The sequence below is a fragment of the Pyrus communis genome, chromosome 7 (genome assembly GCF_963583255.1).
Source record: "Pyrus communis chromosome 7, drPyrComm1.1, whole genome shotgun sequence".
Lineage (NCBI taxonomy): Eukaryota > Viridiplantae > Streptophyta > Magnoliopsida > Rosales > Rosaceae > Pyrus > Pyrus communis.
In genome coordinates this window covers 21604414-21623896 of record NC_084809.1, presented here as the reverse complement: position 1 = coordinate 21623896, position 19483 = coordinate 21604414, and the positions used below count along the sequence as shown (strand labels likewise).

Below are 19483 nucleotides of genomic sequence, written 5' to 3'. Positions count from 1 at the left end.
CCTTGGATGATACACAATGCTTGGGGACTTGGGTATTTATAGCAAACCAAATGAAAGCTACACCACACACTTAATTAAACTAAGATTATTTGCTACCACACAAAACCCATTAATTTCACCTAATTTTTTCCACTCAACCATACCTAACATTGCCTAAATTTGCAATTGTAAGCAATTACATCATCAAACTAGATATGGACTTGGACTTTAGATTGGGTTGTGGATTACTTATGGTTTTGGGCTTGACATTGATTCTCAACATATACATCCCATAAACTTTCTCCTCGTTCCTTAGAATGTGTCATTTAAGGCTACAGTTTGAGTCACAAAGATTATTGTTGCCTTGTTTTCAGTGTCTGATCGTGTCTACATCTCTCGTCATGTCATTTCCAAGAAGATGTTTTTTTGTTTACTAACTTGCAGGTACCTCGAGATGATATTATCTTTCTGGACATTATTCCTCGCCCTTCACCTCTGAAGCCTTTGTTGCTAAAAAAGGTCCGAAAGCCTCCAACATCTCAGCAGCCCTTGCTGCTGAGCCTCGGCCCAACACCTTATACTCCTTCACAGGACCCTCTCCTATCGAGCCTACCTCCTTTACTGTGAACTTATCTTTTCTGCCTCACTTCCTGATCAGCTTCTTGCTACTTAGTCACCTAACCATCTCACACCATTCACGTTATTGCCTCTTGACGGCCCATCCACTACCCTACCAACAACATCTCTCTCTTCTAGCTGCTTTTGCTAGCCATGTTTCACTTCATACCATATGTGCATGTCTCTATGGTGGTATTAATAAGCCCAAACAGCGAACTGATGGAACCATTTGTTACCCCATTCACACGAAGGTTCCTATCACCACCATTTTCGACATTGAACCCACTTGTTTCTCTTAGGCATCCAAGCATCCCGAATGGTGCACAACTATGTCAGAAGTGATCAATGTACTTCTCAAAATTTCATACTTGGTCCATTTTCCCACCGTCTTCCCACCATAATCAAGATGGATGTAAGTGGGTCTTCTACATCAAGCACAAATTTGATGGGTCGATTGAACGATACAAATCTCGTTTAGTCGTCAAACCTGCCAACATCCCCACAATTCTCAGCATTGCGGTCTCTCGTAATTGGTTGCTTCGACAACTTGACTTAAAAATGCTTTTCTTCATGGGCTTTACAGGAAGATATCTATCTGTCTCAACTACCAGGTTTCATTGATCCCAATCGCCTTCACTATGTTTGCAAACTTCACAAAGCCTTTTATGGACTCAAGCAGGCTCCTCGTGCATGGTTTCACCGCATTAGCTCTTTTTTATTCACTTCGAGTTTCAAGCAAAGTCTTGTTAACTCCCTTCTTTTTATTTTTTGACATGGGTCTCATGTTATTTATCTCTAATTATGCATAGATGACATTGTTATAAGTGGTAATGACTCTTGTTTAATACAGAACTTTATTGATGCCCTCGGTTAGGCTTTTGACATTACGAATTTTGGTCATCTCCATTGTTTTTAGTCTACATGTTCATTTCCACATTAGTTCGCTACATTTCAATTAGTTGAAATATGCCTATGATTTACTTTTGAAGTGCAACCTTCTTCATTGCAAACCATCCTCTACCCCTCTTGCTGCCAAAGTTGTTTTATCTTCTACAAACAACCCTCTACTTTTGTTTTCCACTAGGTTCCGTGAGCTTGTTGGTTATCTTAGTATCTTACCTTAACCCGTCTAGATATTGCCTATGCTATTAACACAATTGCCAGTTCATGAGTGCTCCTCACCTCATTTAGCTAAGTGCGTCTGTGGTATGTCAAATGGACTCTTGATCATAACCTCTTATTTACACCCTAGCCTCATACTTTTCGTCTTTGTGCATATTTTGGTGCCGATTGGACTGGTTGTCCAAATAATCGTCGTTCTACTGGTGGTTATCTTGTCTATTTGGGCTCCAATGTTATCTCCTAATGCTCCAAAAAGTAGCCCACTATTTCTTGTTCCAGTGCTAAGTCTAAATACCGCTCAATGTTTCACTCTTGTGGTTTTCAGTGCTTTTCTATTACGATAACCTTAGTGCCATTTTCATGGCTGTTAATCATGTTTTTCATGCTCGCACTCGCCATATTGAGCTTGATTATCTTTTTGTTCATAAAAAAGTGGTGTTGGGTAGTCATCTGGTTTACTTTACTCCATGTTAATCAAATTGCTGATGTGCTCACCAAGCCTCTCCACAAGCCGCGATGTCGGCTCTTATGTTCCAAACTTGTCCATCCTTGGTCATCCACCCTGGTTTACCTTATTCCATGTTGATCAACCTACTAATATGCTCACCAAGCCTCTTCACAAGCCGCTACATTAGTGAGATTGTCAAACTCCAAAATCTCTTTGTAATCTTCTAAATTAGGTTCATTGTATTGAAATTTATGGGTGCACTCAAAGATTCATTGTATTAAATCTTTTATATTAGGTTTGTTGTATATATTACTTTTATAATTGTATATATGTGAATGAATGAAAAATAAAAAATAAAATAAAAACCTTTTTCTACATAAACGTTTTTGACATTCAATGGAGTGTCGGGAGGATGTGAGTGGCGACCCGTCCTCTTATTGGTGTTATATTTGTCCTAAATTTAGGGCGGACTTGTCCTTGGCTGGATTTTTTTTAGAACTGGTATTGCACTATGTAATTGCTTTATATTTGTTTTGTAAATCGGATACTAATGTGCTAGTCATTATCTTATTGACTTGTCCTTGGGTGGATTCCTTATTATTACTAGTATTGCACGATGTAATTACTTTTATATTCATTTTGTAGATCAGCTTCTAATGTGCCAGTCATTATCTTGTTGATATGTTGCTCATTGACATCTATAAATGGACAAAACCTTCCTCCCTGGGTATTGTGATCGTACACTTCATATAATTACTCATTTTCATTTACAGAACTTATCCCAGTACATTACTTACAAAAAGAACTACAAAAAAATTCAAGTAAGACCAATGAATTATATATAGATTGTGGTCTTACCAACAGAGGCATATGCATTTTTGAATCACATTGGCAGAGTGGCGAGAGGAAGGATTAGACCAATGATTTGAGTAGGTAGGACGGGAGTATGAGGACTATAGCCACGGATTCATGCGCAATAGAAGTCGTGGGATCAGGCACGAGAGGAGCACTGAGGGGTTATTCTTCATCGCATGATATGATGCTTGTGGAGACATTAATTCACCACATCCAATAGGAGAACGTGTGGACTATATGCTCAATATGACGGTTTTACGCTTAAAGTCGTGAGTTGTCACATCCCGACCCGGGGGGGGGGACCACTTTCCGGGCCCACTCCACCATCGTAGCACGATATTGTCCGCTTTGGGCTTACCATTCCTTCACGGTTTTGTTTTTGGGAACTCACGAGCAACTTCCCAGTGGGTCACCCATCATGGGATTGCTCTAGCCCCCTTCTCGCTTAACTTCAGAGTTCCTACGGAACCCGAAGCCAGTGAGCTCCCAAAAGGCCTCGTGTTAGGTAGGGATGGGAATATACATTTAAGGATCACTCCCCTGGGCGATGTGGGATGTCACAATCCATCCCCCTTAGGGGCCCGACGTCCTTGTCGGCACACCACGACCAGGGTAAGGCTCTGATACCAAATTGTCATATCCCGGCCCGGGGCGGATCACTTCTCGAGCTCGCTCCACCACCGTAGCACGATATTGTCCGCTTTGGGCTTACCATTCCCTCACGGTTTTGTTTTTGGGAACTCACGAGCAACTTCCCAATAGGTCACCCATCATGGGACCGCTTAAGCCCCCTTCTCACTTAACTTCGGAGTTCCTACGGAACCCGAAGCCAGTGAGCTCCCAAAAGGCCTCGTGTTAGGTAGGGATGGGAATATACATTTAAGGATCACTCCCCTGGGCGATGTGGGATGTCACATGAGTAGACTACAAAATTAGCCTAAGGGAATAAGACACAGTTTGCTTATGGCAAGACCTCAACTACCCCACACCATCCTTGTGGCCAATCAAAGAAATACTAGGACTCGTTGACACTCAACATTAGATCAAATAACTTGCTCAGGTTCAAGAATCCCATCATCATGCATTCAGAAAGCACTGAGCAGGAGCCCATCTTAAATAGTAGATCACCTATTAGAAGAAGCACGACATGAGAAAAATGAATCCTAGCATGAAGCAGTGCGAATGAAACTTGATGACTTTTTTCCATGCTTTGGCAGCGTCGCTGCACAGTTCATAGTTATTTCTTTCCTTCACCCATTTCACGCAAACTTCAAGGGAGATCGCATGCCTATACGTCTCAAAGAAGACCTATAACAGCTCATTGAAACCTATCTTAACATAGGCAGCCTTGAAGCAACCCACGTTACCGGAAGGTTCACCTTGACGATGCTTGGGTAGAGGATATCCATCATTCTTGCAATTGGTGGCAGACAAAGAATTCCTGAAAAAATAATTTAAGAGATATTCAAAAGATTGCTCGAGAAGAAAAATAAAATAAAATTCATTGAGGCCGCAGGAATCCAGTGCCACAATGCCAGGCCCCACGGCCCAGGAAGCCCATCGCCCGACCTCCCTCCTCACCTCCAGGTAGCGGTAAGCCCTAATGGGCCTCTTTTTTTTCAACTGGCCCGTAGGCCCGACCTTCTCCTTCCAGCAACTTGGCCAAAACTGATCCTCTAACGTGCCAACAAGCCGAGCCTAGTGCCCCATTGCCAAACCCAGCCTACTCGAGTCCAACATGGTATCTTTCAGTGCCTCTCTTCTCCTTTCCCACTTACAGGAAAAGCCCAGCTTGCTCAATCCACCACCTCAACGCCTTAATGTCCATTCTCTTAACCTATGCCAGCCTAATGTTGTGGCCCCTACCACGCTAGCTCCTCGACTCAGCCGATCCGAGGCTTCACGTCGAGCCTCGCAGATACAAAAAAAAAAAAGATGATGAAAATTTAAATTTGACTCAAAACACTAAATTGGACAGATTTGAACACATTTCTAACTAATCTAACACACTTAATTAAAGAGGGGATTGATTTGGACGAAATCAATTAAACTAAATAGATTGCATAAACTAAACAAGTTAGACACGAAATTTGGTGTTTTAAGGGTGAAAGGCTAGCTGGAGGGTCTTTCTCCACACGACACATATGCATATAAATCGATTTCAAATTATAATTCCAATAAACCATGAATGACAATGCCCCAAGTTAACCGTGAACTGCACAAATTAACCAGCAGATTTTCCTAAATTCATTGAATTGGACTCAGCGACGCAATCAAATTATTCTTATCAAATTCCCTATATGAATTGCATGATAGAGATACATATCAAAGATCATTAAGTTTTATGAAAATCATAAACATTGACAAGGCATTTGTAACTATGAACTGCATGATACTCCTGCCATGGATTTACTTAACATGATTGCGACTAGCAACCTCCACTACTTATAAATATAAGTTCATAATGATTAGGTGAAATTCCCTTATATTTTAGCATCAGATTCATGCGTGCAAACTAAGTAGGATAAAATCAGATAAGGTTGGTCAAGGTTTGGATAAGATAAGGTAATTTGGATAATGTTTCCTTCTTCTTAGCTGAGTCCTTATCCTCCAAGTCTTTGATTTAATTCTTCCAGATGTTAATCACATTCCTAGCCTCTCTTGAACTTCAAATTCGTCCATCCACCTTACTCCATTCATGTGTTATCCATTCCAAGCCCAAAACTACTCTAAAATGCTCCAAATTGCACTTTCTTGCCAACTTTGTTATTCGGACCTACAAACACACAAAAATAGCTTAAAACATTATAATAAATAGAAACTAACTGAGTAAATGCAAGGAAATAAGCTAACTAAGTAGCATAAATATGTTCTTATCAATTTTCACTGGTTTTCTCTCTTTTTTGTTGAGATAAAAATGACTCTGTAAATTTATTTAACCCCTACTTAAGGTAGACTTAAATAAATTCTAGAGGCAATTAATTACCATTTCCTAGAAGACTTTAAATTCAAGTCCAAGCTCAAAATCTGAGGCAAATCAGGAAACAACTTTTGGCTTATCCATTCAACTTAGGATTCCTACAGCTCCTGCCTTTTTCTGCATGCAGCACCGCAGGTGTAGGTGCAATTGTGGAGCCAAAAATATTCCAAAAATTCCTGGAGCTAACACGTGGACTTATACCCCAAATAAGACAAGAATGCCTTATTGGCAAGGCCCATGAAGATTCCCATGCACAGTTCAACATCCTTGAAGATCTGAGTAGCCGATTACAATGTCATCAAGTTCTCCTACACATGATAAGGAGAAAAGTCGATAGCATTAAAGATAAGATAAATTACTAAATCCTATGTTTAATACTTTCTTAATTGAAGAACAACTCAATCAAGGAAGCAATCACAATCATATCCAATCAAGCATACTTCCAAGATAATTACAAGATATTATTTAATATTCAATACTTTTGGGATTATTCTTCCTCATTCATCCTACAGATGACTCATGTGACAACCCGTCCCTGAAATTACATTTTTTTTATTTATTTTAATCGAGGGAATTGACGAAAATGCCTCTAGAGGTAAGGACTTTAACTTCTGTTGATCATTGTCTAGAGAAACGTATGACTTATTCTTTTAGCGTATTTGAGTAGTACTCGTTAGTATGAGCGCATAGGCGAAAGCCGTTTGTGAGTCCGGATTATATCGGTATAGTTACGGACATTTGAAATTAGTAATTTAAAGTTTGGATATAAATTATTTGAAACTTCCCACCATGGGGAAAGGGTAACCAAGCAGAAGTGAGGGAAGGTGCCATGGAGGAGGAAGCTCCCATCTGATGGGAGGCGGACGAACCAAAGAAGAAGGAGGTGAGTGGACCAATGGGAGGAAGAGAAGGAAAGAAAGGAGAGAGGAGTGAGAGGCACGGGATCATGAACCCTTCCCTTTCAACCCGTGCACAACCCAATTTTGACCCAATTCCAAATCCAGCGAATTTCTGCCATTTTTCTCGTTGATCAACACTACCCATCACCTGGAAATCACTCATGTGACCTCCCATCCACCATCTCAACCCAAAAGCAGAGTCTTAGTTTCAATTTCGTGAAGGCCGACGCACAGCTTTGTGGGTGACTAGACGATGATCCACCCATTTCTAAAACACTTACCTTCAATCACCACCACCAAAACACTTCTCTAGAGGTCAAGAACAAGGCCCAAACAGTTTTAGGGGTGGTGGTGTTGCGGATTGATCGAATCAAGAACAACCAAATTCTAAGGTTCGGGCGAGTTTATGGCAATTTGAGACTTTTCCCAGCCAAATTGGACTTGGACACAGTTATAAAATTTGCTCTACTCTTTGAGATTTTCATTTTTGTAAAATTTGAGAATTTTTGGAGATAGTTAAATTTTCCGACGAATCGGAGCGGCCGACCGCCATGTGCGGCGGTGCGTGAGCCGAGTCACCCCCTGACCTTTCTAAGCTATGTTTGACACCCCAATTCCATAGGTAAAGTCCGATTGATGAAATCTCATCGTTTGAGCACAGTTTTGATAAAGACCGCTACTTGAACATTATGTGAATTGACGATCTGACCGTTGGATCGTCACCAAACTTTAATACATTATAGTATGTAATATTTGAGGATATTAGAAACTTACAGACTGGGAATCTGATGTACGGATGTTCCTGAATTGGATTTGTAAGTGCATAAAATAAAACATTGACCGGGCACTTGAATTGGCAATTGGCGGAGATCCAACTGTTGGATCGTAATGAAACTTTAATATGATGTTTTAGAAGCAAAATGTGGATCTTTGGAAGTTACTGATCGGAAATCCGAGATGCAGATCTTTCCGATTGACTTACGTAGGGTTGTGGACCCTACCGTTAATCTTTGACCGACGATTGACTTTTGGTCAATGAGTCTCAAATCATTCTAGAACGCCATTGGGATGTGTTTTATGTAAGTTATGTGTTATATTGATAAGAGTTTTAAGACGTGACTGAATAATTGTTCGAGGTGAGGATCGTTTGTGACGTCTCGATATTCGTGTTAGGGAGTCGTAGCATGGACCTCAAGTGAATGGGTCTTTTCCTTTTATCGTATGTACATCATTGATAGTTCCACAAAACGTTTTTAAATTGTTTTATGCATTTTATGCCATGTCATATATATATATATATATATATATATATATATTTGTATATTCTAAAATACTATGATATGGTTGAGTTTTAGATTACATTATGGTATAACCATATGCATATTACCTACATATAATTGTTGTGAATGTCTTGAAGTGCTAAGGTAAATGCGGGACGTACAGGTAAGTTTAGGTGAGTTTATAGTATTATTCGAAATGATTGAGTTAGGGCATGACTATATTAGTGTTTTGTGCAACTCTGACATTGTGGTACAGGTTGCAATGATAGGCAACTCCGACACTATCGTACAGGTTGCCTATGAGTTGTACAAGTTGCATTAGGAAACTCCAACTCAGGTGTTATCATGGATTTATTTATGAGTCGTACAGGTTGCATTAGGCAACTCCGACTCGTGGGTTACCATAGATTGTTGTTGATATGTAGTGATTTGGAATATTCTTGGATTTACTATTGATTTACATTTGATTTCATACTTATATGTAGTATGATTTCCTGGAACCTATACAGGTATTACAGCGAGGAGTTATATTGTTTAAAAGGTCTTTATTAGAGCTTCATATTCAGGCCCACTCACTCTTGTTTTTATCCCTTCAGGTTCTAGTAGCAGAGTTTTCGTATCGACTAGGATTCGTGGCAAGTCTTGGTATTGAAGATTACCTTCGACGGTATGGTTTTCAATCCACTCTACTGTACTTTACTTATGCTTTGACATCACATGTGAAATGGGATCATTCCCGCTCACAGCACACTCTCGTGTTTTGGCACTTTTAGGTTTAAATTTATTCACATATTCCACATCACCCCACTTTATGGCTTCGTCACCTTCCAGGTGTCGGCCAACACATCTCAATTCGGAATCCTAGTGGACAATCCTGGTCGGGATGTGTTTGTTTGGTATTAGAGCATAAGTTAGACAGTATTAAGTTCATCACACACGTGACATTAGCATTCTTGATTCTTGAACTTGATTTATGAATCTTGCCACCTCGTTGAATGCAAAAACTGTGTTAGTTTTCCTAAGTTTAGGCAATTTTGTCGACTTGTCGACGTTTTAGAAGATCATTTTGGTGAATGCCTCTAAATTATAAGGGAAGAATTTTCCTGCCAAGGAAAAAGGTAGACTTGGGACAAGTTGATGGCTTGAAGCAGGGCTGCTATATTGATAGTTGTGTATCTTGGGGTGAGAATTTTCTATCAATTCCACTATTATCTAGTCACTTTTCCAATCTTTTCGAGTTAGGAAACCATTAATAGTCTTGATTCCTTGGCAATACCCGTTAATGTTTCACTTACTAGAATCTTTACGAAGTTTTAGTTTTTGTCGAAATTTTCAGAAAAGTCCGAGTGACAATATAGTATTATAGGGGTGGCACTTGATGAAAGAGCAGCTTGGGATAATCATTTTTGGTCCCTGATAGCACAAATTTTTCCAAACACGTTAGTGATCATTCCGAATCTTCAGGGGGAAGATTGACTTCCGTTTAGGTCCGTTCTAAAGTAGATTACTAGAAAATTCTTTTTTTTTTTTTTTGGCTTTAGAACACTCCAACCAATACTAATTTTCCACGTTACTTTTGGTGCTATACCTGTCATTTTGATGAGCATTGGCACGGGAGTAAGAATTGTTATATCTACGGTCAGTAGAAATCTTCGAAGTAGTATGTATTTTCTTTAGAATTGTGGAACCAATTATTTACCAATAGACTGACTAATAGTTACTGCTGGAGCCTAAGAAACTAAATTTAGGAAAGTTAGGGGCAAACTCTGTATTTAGATAGTAACCTCACGGTTTGTTAACCACATTACCTATTTAGGTAATCAAAACTTCTTCGATTGGCCACCCTTGATCACTTCCATAGGTAGACAGTTGAATCGAAAGACGAGATGAAATCTCTGTTGGAGTGATTTGAGTGTCGAGAAAACTATGAAGACTTTTTAGTTCGTGTCGTAAAGTTGGTTAGTAGTATAGTACATTTTGAGGATGTTTACCTTTGGCATCCATTCTCAAATTTTACTTTGGAATCCACCAAATGCGAGAAGTAGAATACACCGTTGATCCACCTTATTAACATCACATTTATTCTCAAATTTTTACTTGGGAATCCACCAAATGCGAGAAGTAGAATACACCGTTGATCCACCTTATTAACATCACATTTATTCTCCCCATTTCTTATCGAACAACTCCTATATCAGTTTTCCTTATGACTTTTCGAACAAGTCCTACTTCATTTAAAGAACTTAGTTATTAAACATTTTATCTTGGAAATCTCAAACTTATTTGTGAAGGTGAAAGACTGAGCTTCAGGGTCGTGCCTAGATTTTAGCAACTCTCTTGGATGACGATTAGAAACCATTATCCCCTACTTTGAGTTAATGGTCTGATCAACCAACCTTTGTAAATCGAGTTCCCTTGTGTAGTTTAACAAATTCATAATAGTCTTCTAGATGACTATCTCATCTACTCTAGTATTGAGATTAAATTCTCCAATCATCAAAAGTCAGCTTCACATCAAATTCCTCAAATATTACCTTTGTGTAAATTGGTACTTTACCTGGGAGATGTGATTTAAGTAAATGATATTCTTTTCTTTTCTCCAAAAAGGGTAGTAGTGGAATAAAGTTGGAATTCTCACAAAGTGTTGTGAAATTCGAGACAAATTTTGGTATTGTCGGCCTTATTGACAAATGGTTATTGATTTTTCGACTATAGTGTTTTTCTTCACTTGTCGACCGACGAAAATTAATTTGGTTTGGGATGTTAATTATGAATAAAGTTTCTGACAATGAACTGTTGTCTTACCTTTTCTTTATATTTTTTGATGACATTGATTATTTGAAAATCCATGATGACGTGTTCTCTAGATGTTTTGACTGTGTTGAGAAGAATCGCTTATACTTTCCAACGGTTAAATCCGTTCGAAATGAACCATCCTATTCTTGACTAGAATCAAGTGTTATTATTTTCATTTGAAACATCGGATGACACTTCTCGGTGAGAATGTGTCTAGAACCTTTACCAACCTTAGATATCTCAAATACATTTTTAGTTAAGATAAGCTAAGATTTCTGATAGTGATGATGGAAGAACTAAATCAACTTCTACGATTGCCATATCGTGTATTATCCCAATTGTGCAAATGTATCACTATTTAATGCAGTAAAAGAATTATGTATACTTGAACATTTTTGGCATGTCCTATCCTGCCTCAGTTGGAGTTCACAGGTATTGTTTTGACGTTACTTGCAAGATATCAAGAAATTTATTGAATAGTTATAATCACTTCATGTATATAAATGGAGTTGGGAAATGTTATTGTATACTCTCGGTATGAGGTATTTTATACAGGTAGAGAATGTGAAAAATCAATAATTATGATGCAGGATCAATGTTACACTCATGTGGTGTTTCAATTGGTGGTAGCTGTATTCAAATGGAAGCTAACTATCATAAAAAGATGGGTTGTTGTTAACTTCTTTGCACACCATAATCTAAATGTCCTCGTCTGTGATACGATCAAATGTGGAGATAGGATAGGAATTAAAAATCGAGGCTCCATTTGATGTGTTGAAGAGAATCCTCATTCTAGGCTCACCTCGCCCTTGGTTAGAGTTAAGAGTACATTTGAGGATATACAGTCCCAGCTTTCTGGACAACCACAGTTTTTACTTGGTTGCTTTAGGAGGATGATGGTATTATGAGAGAGCTACTTGTAAACTTCTATACAAGTTTAGGCAAACAGAAACCCGAATAGATTATCATCTTGATGTATTTATATTTCACCGTGTTACGCGGTTCACTTCCAAGCTTTGGGAAGTTTTTTTTGAAGGTTATGAGTACTAGATTTTGTTCAGCATCACATTTCACCCTCAGACTAACGATTTGTCTTAAACGAGCTACTCAGACCTTTGTGGATGTGTTAAATTTTGTTGGTCCTACAATTAGCATTGTTGCAACATATCATTATCTTTATTTTAGTTGCTTGTAACTATGGTTACAATATTGGTTTAGTTATGGTACCATTGGAGCCAACATATAGAGATTTACGTACAATACCTGATTGATAGACGCTTACCTTTGTTAGAGTTATGTATGACTGCAGTTACATTTCTAGTTTTGAGCATGGTATCATTTAAGATATGGTGTAAATATTTTATGCACAATATGTGATTTACATAAGAGTATTGTGAATAGGTATTTGAATGATTGAGATTGTGATATAGAAAATTTTATGATATTGACAATGTTGCCCGAGAGGGTAGTATGTGAGCGCGGTCGAGGCACTAACTAGACAATGTATGTGTATTTCTCAATGGGGGGTATGATGGTAATATTGCACCCTCAAGAATTGTAACTTGTTTATCGATACATCAGTGAGTTGTCGATATTGCGGGCTGTAGACTGTAATACCAATAACTTATTCATTGGATTGTTAAGCAAGTAATTAAGAAGGTCATTCTACATTAGTATTTGTATTTACTTATTTAATTAGTTATTTATGGTTTGGGTTCGACCCAAAGTTAATATACACTTATCTTCTGGAATACATTATGGTTAGAAAATGATTTCAAATTTCGGGGACGAAATTTTTTTTTTAGGTGGGTAGATTGTGACAACCCATCTCTGAAATTACTTTTTTTTTATTTATTTTAATCGAGGGAATTGATGAAAATGCCTCTAGAGGTAAGGACTTTAACTTCTGTTAACCATGGTCTAGAGAAACGTATGACTTATTATTTTAGCGTATTTGAGTAGTACTCGTTAGTACGAGCGCATAGGCGAAAGCCGTTTGCGAGTCCGGATTATATCGGTATAGTTATAGACGTTTGAAATTAGTAATTTAAAATTTAGATATAAATTATTTAAAAACTTCCCACCATGGGGAAAGGGTAACCAAGCAGAAGTGAGGGAAGGTGCCACCGGGGAGGAAGCTCCCATCTGATGGGAGGCGGACGAATCACAGAAGGAGGAGGTGAGTGGACCAATGGGAGGAAGAGAATGGAAGAAAGGAGAGAGGAGTCAGAGGCACGGGATCATGAACCCTTCCCTTTCAACCTGTGCATAACCCAGTTTCGACCCGATTCCAAATCCAGCAAATTTCCACCATTTTTCTCGTTGATCACCACAACCCATCACCTGAAAATCACTCATGTGACCTCCCATCCACTAGCTCAACCCAAAAACAGAGAGTCTTAGTTTCAATTTCGTGAAGGCTGACGCACGGCTTCGTGGGTGACTAGGCGGCGATCCACCCATTTCTGAAACACTTACCTTCAATCACCACCACCAAAACAATTTTCTAGAGGTCAGGAACAAAGCCCAAATGGTTTTAGGGGCGGTGGTGTTGCGGATTGATCGAATCAAGAATGCCCAAATTCTAGGGTTTCGGGGAGTTCATGGCAATTTGAGGCTTTTCCCGGCTAAATTAGACTTGGCCACAGGTATAAAATTTGCTCTACTCTTTGAGATCTTCATTTCTAAAAAATTTGATAATTTTTGGAGATAGTTAAATTTTCCGACGAATTTGGACGGTCGACCACCATGTGCGGCAACGCGTGAGCCGAGTCACCCCCTGACCTTTCTAAGCTAAGTTTGACACTCCAATTCCATAGGTGAAGTCCAATTGATGAAATCTCATCGTTTGAGCATAGTTTTGATAAAGACCGCTACTTGAACATTATGTGAATTGACGATTCAACCGTTGGATCGTCACCAAACTTTAATACATTATAGTATGTAATATTTGAGGATATTAGAAACTTACAGATTGGAAATCTGACGTACGGATGTTCCCGAATTGGATTTGTAAGTGTGTAAAATAAAACGTTGACTGCCACTTGAATTGGCAATTGACAGAGATCTAACCGTTGGATCGTAATGAAATTTTAGTATGATGTTTTAGAAGAAAACAGTGGATCTTTCGAGGTTACGAATCAGAAATCTGAGATGCAGATCTTTCAGATTGAGTTACGTAGGATTGTGGACCCTACCGTTGATCTTTGACCGACGATTAAATTTTGGTCAATGAGTCTCAAATCATTCTAGAAGGTCATTGGGATGTGTTTTATGTAAGTTATGTGTTCTATTGATAAGAGTTCTAAGATGTGACTTAATGATTGATCTAGGTGAGGGTCGTTCGTGATGTCTCGATATTCGTGTTAGGGAGTCGTAGCACGGACCTCAGGTGAGTGGGTCTTTTCTTTTTATCGTATGTACATCATTGATAGTTCCACAAAACGTTTTTAAAGTGATTTATACATTTTATGCCATGTCATATATATATTTGTATATTCTAAAATACTATGATATGGTTGAGTTTTAGATTACATTATGGTATAACCATATGCATATTACCTACATATAATTGTTGTGAATGCCTTGAAGTGCTAAGGTGAACGTGGGACGTATAGGTAAGTTCAGGTGAGTTTATAGTATTATTTGAAATGATTGAGTTAGGGCATGACTATAGTGTTTTGTGCAACTCCGACATTGTGGTACAGGTTGCAATGATAGGCAACTCCGACACTGTCGTACAGGTTGCCTATGAGTCGTACAGGTTGCATTAGGCAACTCCGACTCAGGTGTTATCATGGATTTATTTATGAGTCGTATAGGTTGTGTTAGGCAACTCCCACTCAGGTGTTATCATGGATTGATTTATGAGTCATACAGGTTGCGTTAGGCAACTCCGACTCGTGGGTTACCATAGATTGATGAGCACTTGATTTATATTGTTGTTGCCGATATGTAGTGATTTGGAATATTCTTGGATTTACTATTGATTTACATTTGATTTCATACTTATATGTAGTATGATTTCCTAGAACCTATACAAGTATTACAGCGATGGGTTATATTGTTTAAAAGGTCTTTATTAAAGCTTTATATTCAAGCCCACTCACTCTTGTTTTTATCCCTCCAGGTTCTAGTAGCAGAGTTTTCGTATCGACGAGGATTCATGGCAAGTCTTGGTATTGAAGATTACCTTTGACGATATTATTTTCAATCCATTCTACTGTACTTTACTTATGCTCTGACGTCACGTGTGAAATGAGGTCATTCCCACTCACAGCGCACTCTCGTGTTTAGGCACTTTTAGGTTTAAATTTATTCACATATTCCACATTACCACACTTTATGACTTTGTCACCTTCCAGGTGTCGGCCAGCACATCTCAATTCAAAGTCCTAGTGGACAATCCAGGTCGGGATGTGTCAACTCACCTTGTGGGTGCGCGTATGGCTTTGGCCTTGATCAAGGGTGTTATTTTGTTTTGCAGATACAATTTCGTTAAGACTGAAGACTGCAAAAATTTACTACCACATTAAACGTAAGGAACTCTAGAATCAAAATGATTCCAATTTCCATCCTTTATAAGTGGACACGCCCTTAACATAATTATATTAATAGCTTGTCATTAGAATGCTACTTAGATGCAAGATATTTAGAAATTAAGATTGCTAGGTGGTAGTAGACTTTTTTTTTTTTTTTTTTTTTTTTTGGTACTAGAGTTTGGTATAATGTTAAATGTCATTAGAATGCTACAAATTTTTATACAAACGATATTCTATTCTGAATTACAAAAACGAAACCTAAACTTGACCTTGGATCAGAGAGTACATTACTCTAGCCAATTTGAACGGACAACACCCTTAATAATGCAAAGGTATGAAAAATTAAATACAAAACACATATAAGTCAAAGGGAAATTGAGATAAATAACGTTACAAAGATTGATAGTTCATTCTTCCGTAAATACTCAATCGAAGGAAGAAACTACAAAACCAAAGAGAAAACGTATACAAGAAAAAAATGAAAAAAGAAAGTCCATCGTATATTATGTTTTGGTTTGTAATTTATTAAATTTAAAGCTCAAGGGTATTTGCATCTATTTAAGTGATATTTTGAATATATTTGAAAGCTTTTTATAAAAACTAATATTTTTGAAATTAGAGGCTAATATTTGACTATATTTGATAATATAAGAACATAATTGATGTGTTTTTTCAACTATCAATTTTTTTTTTTAATACAGCTGTCATATTCAAGCTTGAATCCGCTCTAGTTTTAACATTCAAGTATAGAACTGTAGAGACATGTTAACTTCTAGTTCAAAGCAAAATTTGATTTTGGGTCACTCTTAAGCGTCAAAGACACCAGACAACACTGTTTTAGTATAGATGAAAAGTTAAAGACAACCACAATCCTCATTAAACCAAAATCATTTATCGCAAGACGTCGTCACAAGTTAATTCATCTTGCTAATTAGTTCATTGATCTTATCCCCGCGATCGCCAGCATCTCCGCCATCCTTGTATACCGTTTTTGAACCTTTTAAGCCTGCTTCAGGCTTGTTGAGCACAATGGGCCACAAAAAACCGGTAACCTCCTTAAAATGTGGGCCAATCGTGGCAATTTCGTGCACTACATCTTCTATGCATATAACATCATACTGCCCCATTGCCTGTCAGATAAAAGAAGGGTGAAGATTTACACTGTAAATGTACAAATTGAAATAAGAAACTGATGACTAGTAAACTAACTATGCTCAAAATTCAGTAAGACATTACCGATTACCTGTTCAATAAGGTTGTTGTCTGTCAGAGGAACTTTCTTCTTGTCTATCTTTGCAAAGCCCTTCTTGTAAATCAGCTCCCTCACATTCTTAAGGTTAGGATACCTTCGGAAACCAGAAAAATATCATCATGAACATGAACCATTGGTCAGTAATATACAAGCAACAATACAAGGGAGAACGTATTGGTTGCTAGATCCTATAAAATGGATATCCATATTATTCAAGAGATTGATTTAGTTAAACTTGAGATAGCCGCCCACTCAAAGCACCAAAAACAAATATAATGTGTACAAAATATTGTTGCATGAACATGTGTTCAGTCTAACAACACAACAATGTAGTTCACATACTGAAACAAGAAAAATTTAAATCCCGAGACACAAGACTGTCAAGACATTAAAGATGAAAACCTAACAATTATGTACAAAATGATTTCAAGCATTTGGTGCATATGAATATGAAAAAGTAAAAACATTTCAACTCGATAATTGTCTGTTAAATCTTAATAGCCACAAAATCCCACTGATCGTGATTATAGAAAACAAACATTGTACGCCAATTTCCCTATGCAATGAAAAGTCCCTAGACCGGTTATCAGAGAAGAAACCTCGCAACCAATTGAAATATCAAGGTTAAAAAGATTAAGCAGTTCCATAAAAGAGACAATATGAAAACATTCTATGAAGTAAGAAACCCCGATACAGCTCCTCCGCTGATACCCAAGTAATAAACTTACAGTTATTTTGTGCTTTGATGACAGGCTCCAACTTTGTTACTGTACATCGCATTTTTTCCACTCATTTTATTATAGAAAATCAACTATTGCTCACTTGCAAATGCAAAATATGAAATTATACAGAACGCCCATGCCTTGTGATGCATTTATCCACTTAAAATATTTTAATTTTGGCAGGAAAGTAGAGTAGAAGGACGCGCAACCCCTACCCATAGGTAACATACGGCTGCACCCTCTGCAACTTTTCTAATATAGCGTCAGTTGCTTTCACAAAGACAGCATTGAAAATTTTCCTCAACTTTAGGCTATATAAGGCCTTCCTAACAACAGGGTGCATGTCATTTTTCCTGGAAAGTATTGAGAAATTAGAAATAGAGAGTTCAAGATAGAGATAATAAGTAAAATAAAACTTATCGGGTTAAACTGAAAACCTACCCTTGTATGCGGACGACCAAAAGAAGCTGTGAGTTAGGTGTCTCCAATGCTGGCCTTTTTCTCTTTAACCTGTGTTTCATGTGGACAAGGTCCATCTCCTAATTAAAGAAACAGATAATTTCAATCACTGAGTGCATTAGAATGTAGACAGGCTGGTGAATATACAAATGAAGTTGCAGAAAGAAATAAGCCTGTGGAAACATCACCAGGCTAAAGGATACTTGATAATTGGCAAGAAAATCCTGCTCAACAAGCTCATAAGAGCCAGCCGTCTACCTTAAGTTCTGAGTTTTTGCATAATACATTCCAACTTCTACTACAAATTAAAATAAAAAAACTGTCTTTATCATGTAAGTTTTTAACACGTTATTTTCAAATCCCACGTCTCAAGAGAACGTTCTGTTCAAGTATCTTAAATTTCAACAGCAAAACAAATCCAATCTTCAGCCTAAAATCACAATTAGGAAACATACATCGTTCACAATTTCTTTATATCACAGCTAAGGGTTTTATAACACTCAGAGCATAAATGCGGCTCTTTACAACATTCGGCAAATTCCAATTAACATAGCTAATGCCCACTTTTTCATACATAACAACATAAATCATCGCCCAATTTAAACTTGATAATTGAGTTTCATTACACAATACAACAAGAAAAAGCATGAAACTCAGCAGTACAAAACATCGATGACAAATAAATTACAAAAACAGCAAAAGGTTTACCCTGTAGCGATACTCTTTGATGAAATCCTCAGGTTTCTTAATATATTCTTGCTTATTTTGCTGAGACTTAAACTTCCTCTGCTCCAATTGCTCTTTCCTCCTCAAAGCCAACTCCTCATTGGTTTTCCTTCTCTTCAATATAACCTCCGGTATATACGTCAACCGCTGCGCCGTCTCTTCCGTCATCACTCCGTCCTTCAACCACACAAACCAAAAAAAAAAAAACTCAGAAACTCAATCAAAATATTAACTTTATCTTGGTTTCCTAAACTTTCTCGGGAGACAAACAGAAACCCAGAATTTTAAAAAAAACAGGAAACGTAAACAAGAAATTGGAGGAAAAAAAATGTCAAATCACTATGTTTTTCTTGATTATTTGACAAAAAAAGGAAAATTATCATAAAAAATCATGAAAAATTTGGACAGGGAGAGGGAGAGCGAGTTACCTCGCTTGAAGGCGTCTGGGATTTGGCGGCTGGGTATAGCAATAAGAGTTGAAGGGCTGAAGAGCGGAAGCAGCAGAGAAAAAATGGCGGAAGGAGAGTGAAAGAGAAGGACTAAGCGGCGCGAATGGGCTTTGGAAGGGGTTTAGGGCAAAAATCCACAATACTATTGTATACCCAGCAAGATAAAAAATAGAAAACTAATCAAAATGATTTAAAAATTTTGAATTTTACAAAAATGATAAAATATAAGGTAAAGTGAATAGCATCATAATTAACTTTTTAGAAGAAAAATATGGTTTTTCTTTAAAGTGAACAATACCAGAAGATAATACAACGATATATTATGTAACATCCCACATCGTCCAGGAGAGTGATCCT

The 19483-nt window shown here is 37.8% G+C and overlaps 1 protein-coding gene across 2 annotated transcripts; it reads right to left on the bottom strand.

Moving 5' to 3' along the window:
* Positions 1 to 16227: 16227 nt before the first annotated feature.
* Positions 16228 to 19244, bottom strand: LOC137740101 (large ribosomal subunit protein uL30z-like). 2 transcript variants are annotated; one of them, XM_068479910.1, is made up of 6 exons: positions 19106 to 19244; positions 18660 to 18854; positions 17934 to 18031; positions 17708 to 17845; positions 16762 to 16864; positions 16228 to 16648 (listed from the first exon to the last, which is right to left on the bottom strand). In XM_068479910.1, exons 2-6 carry the CDS (start codon positions 18843 to 18845, stop codon positions 16433 to 16435), a joined length of 741 nt encoding a protein of 246 aa, XP_068336011.1. In that variant the 5' UTR covers positions 18846 to 18854; positions 19106 to 19244; the 3' UTR covers positions 16228 to 16432. The 2 variants fall into 2 exon arrangements, with proteins under 2 accessions (XP_068336011.1, XP_068336012.1); XM_068479911.1 differs by lacking the exon at positions 17708 to 17845.
* Positions 19245 to 19483: the final 239 nt, after the last annotated feature.

Coding starts and splice junctions, on each gene's coding strand:
- LOC137740101 (XM_068479910.1), bottom strand. CDS start 18,845: ATGACGGAAGAGACGGCGCAGCGGTTGACGTATATACCGGAGGTTATA. Junction 17,846..17,933: donor TTGGTCGTCCGCATACAAGG/GTAGGTTTTCAG, acceptor AATACTTTCCAG/GAAAAATGACATGCACCCTG. Junction 16,865..17,707: donor CAGCCGTATGTTACCTATGG/GTAGGGGTTGCG, acceptor TGGTTTCCGAAG/GTATCCTAACCTTAAGAATG.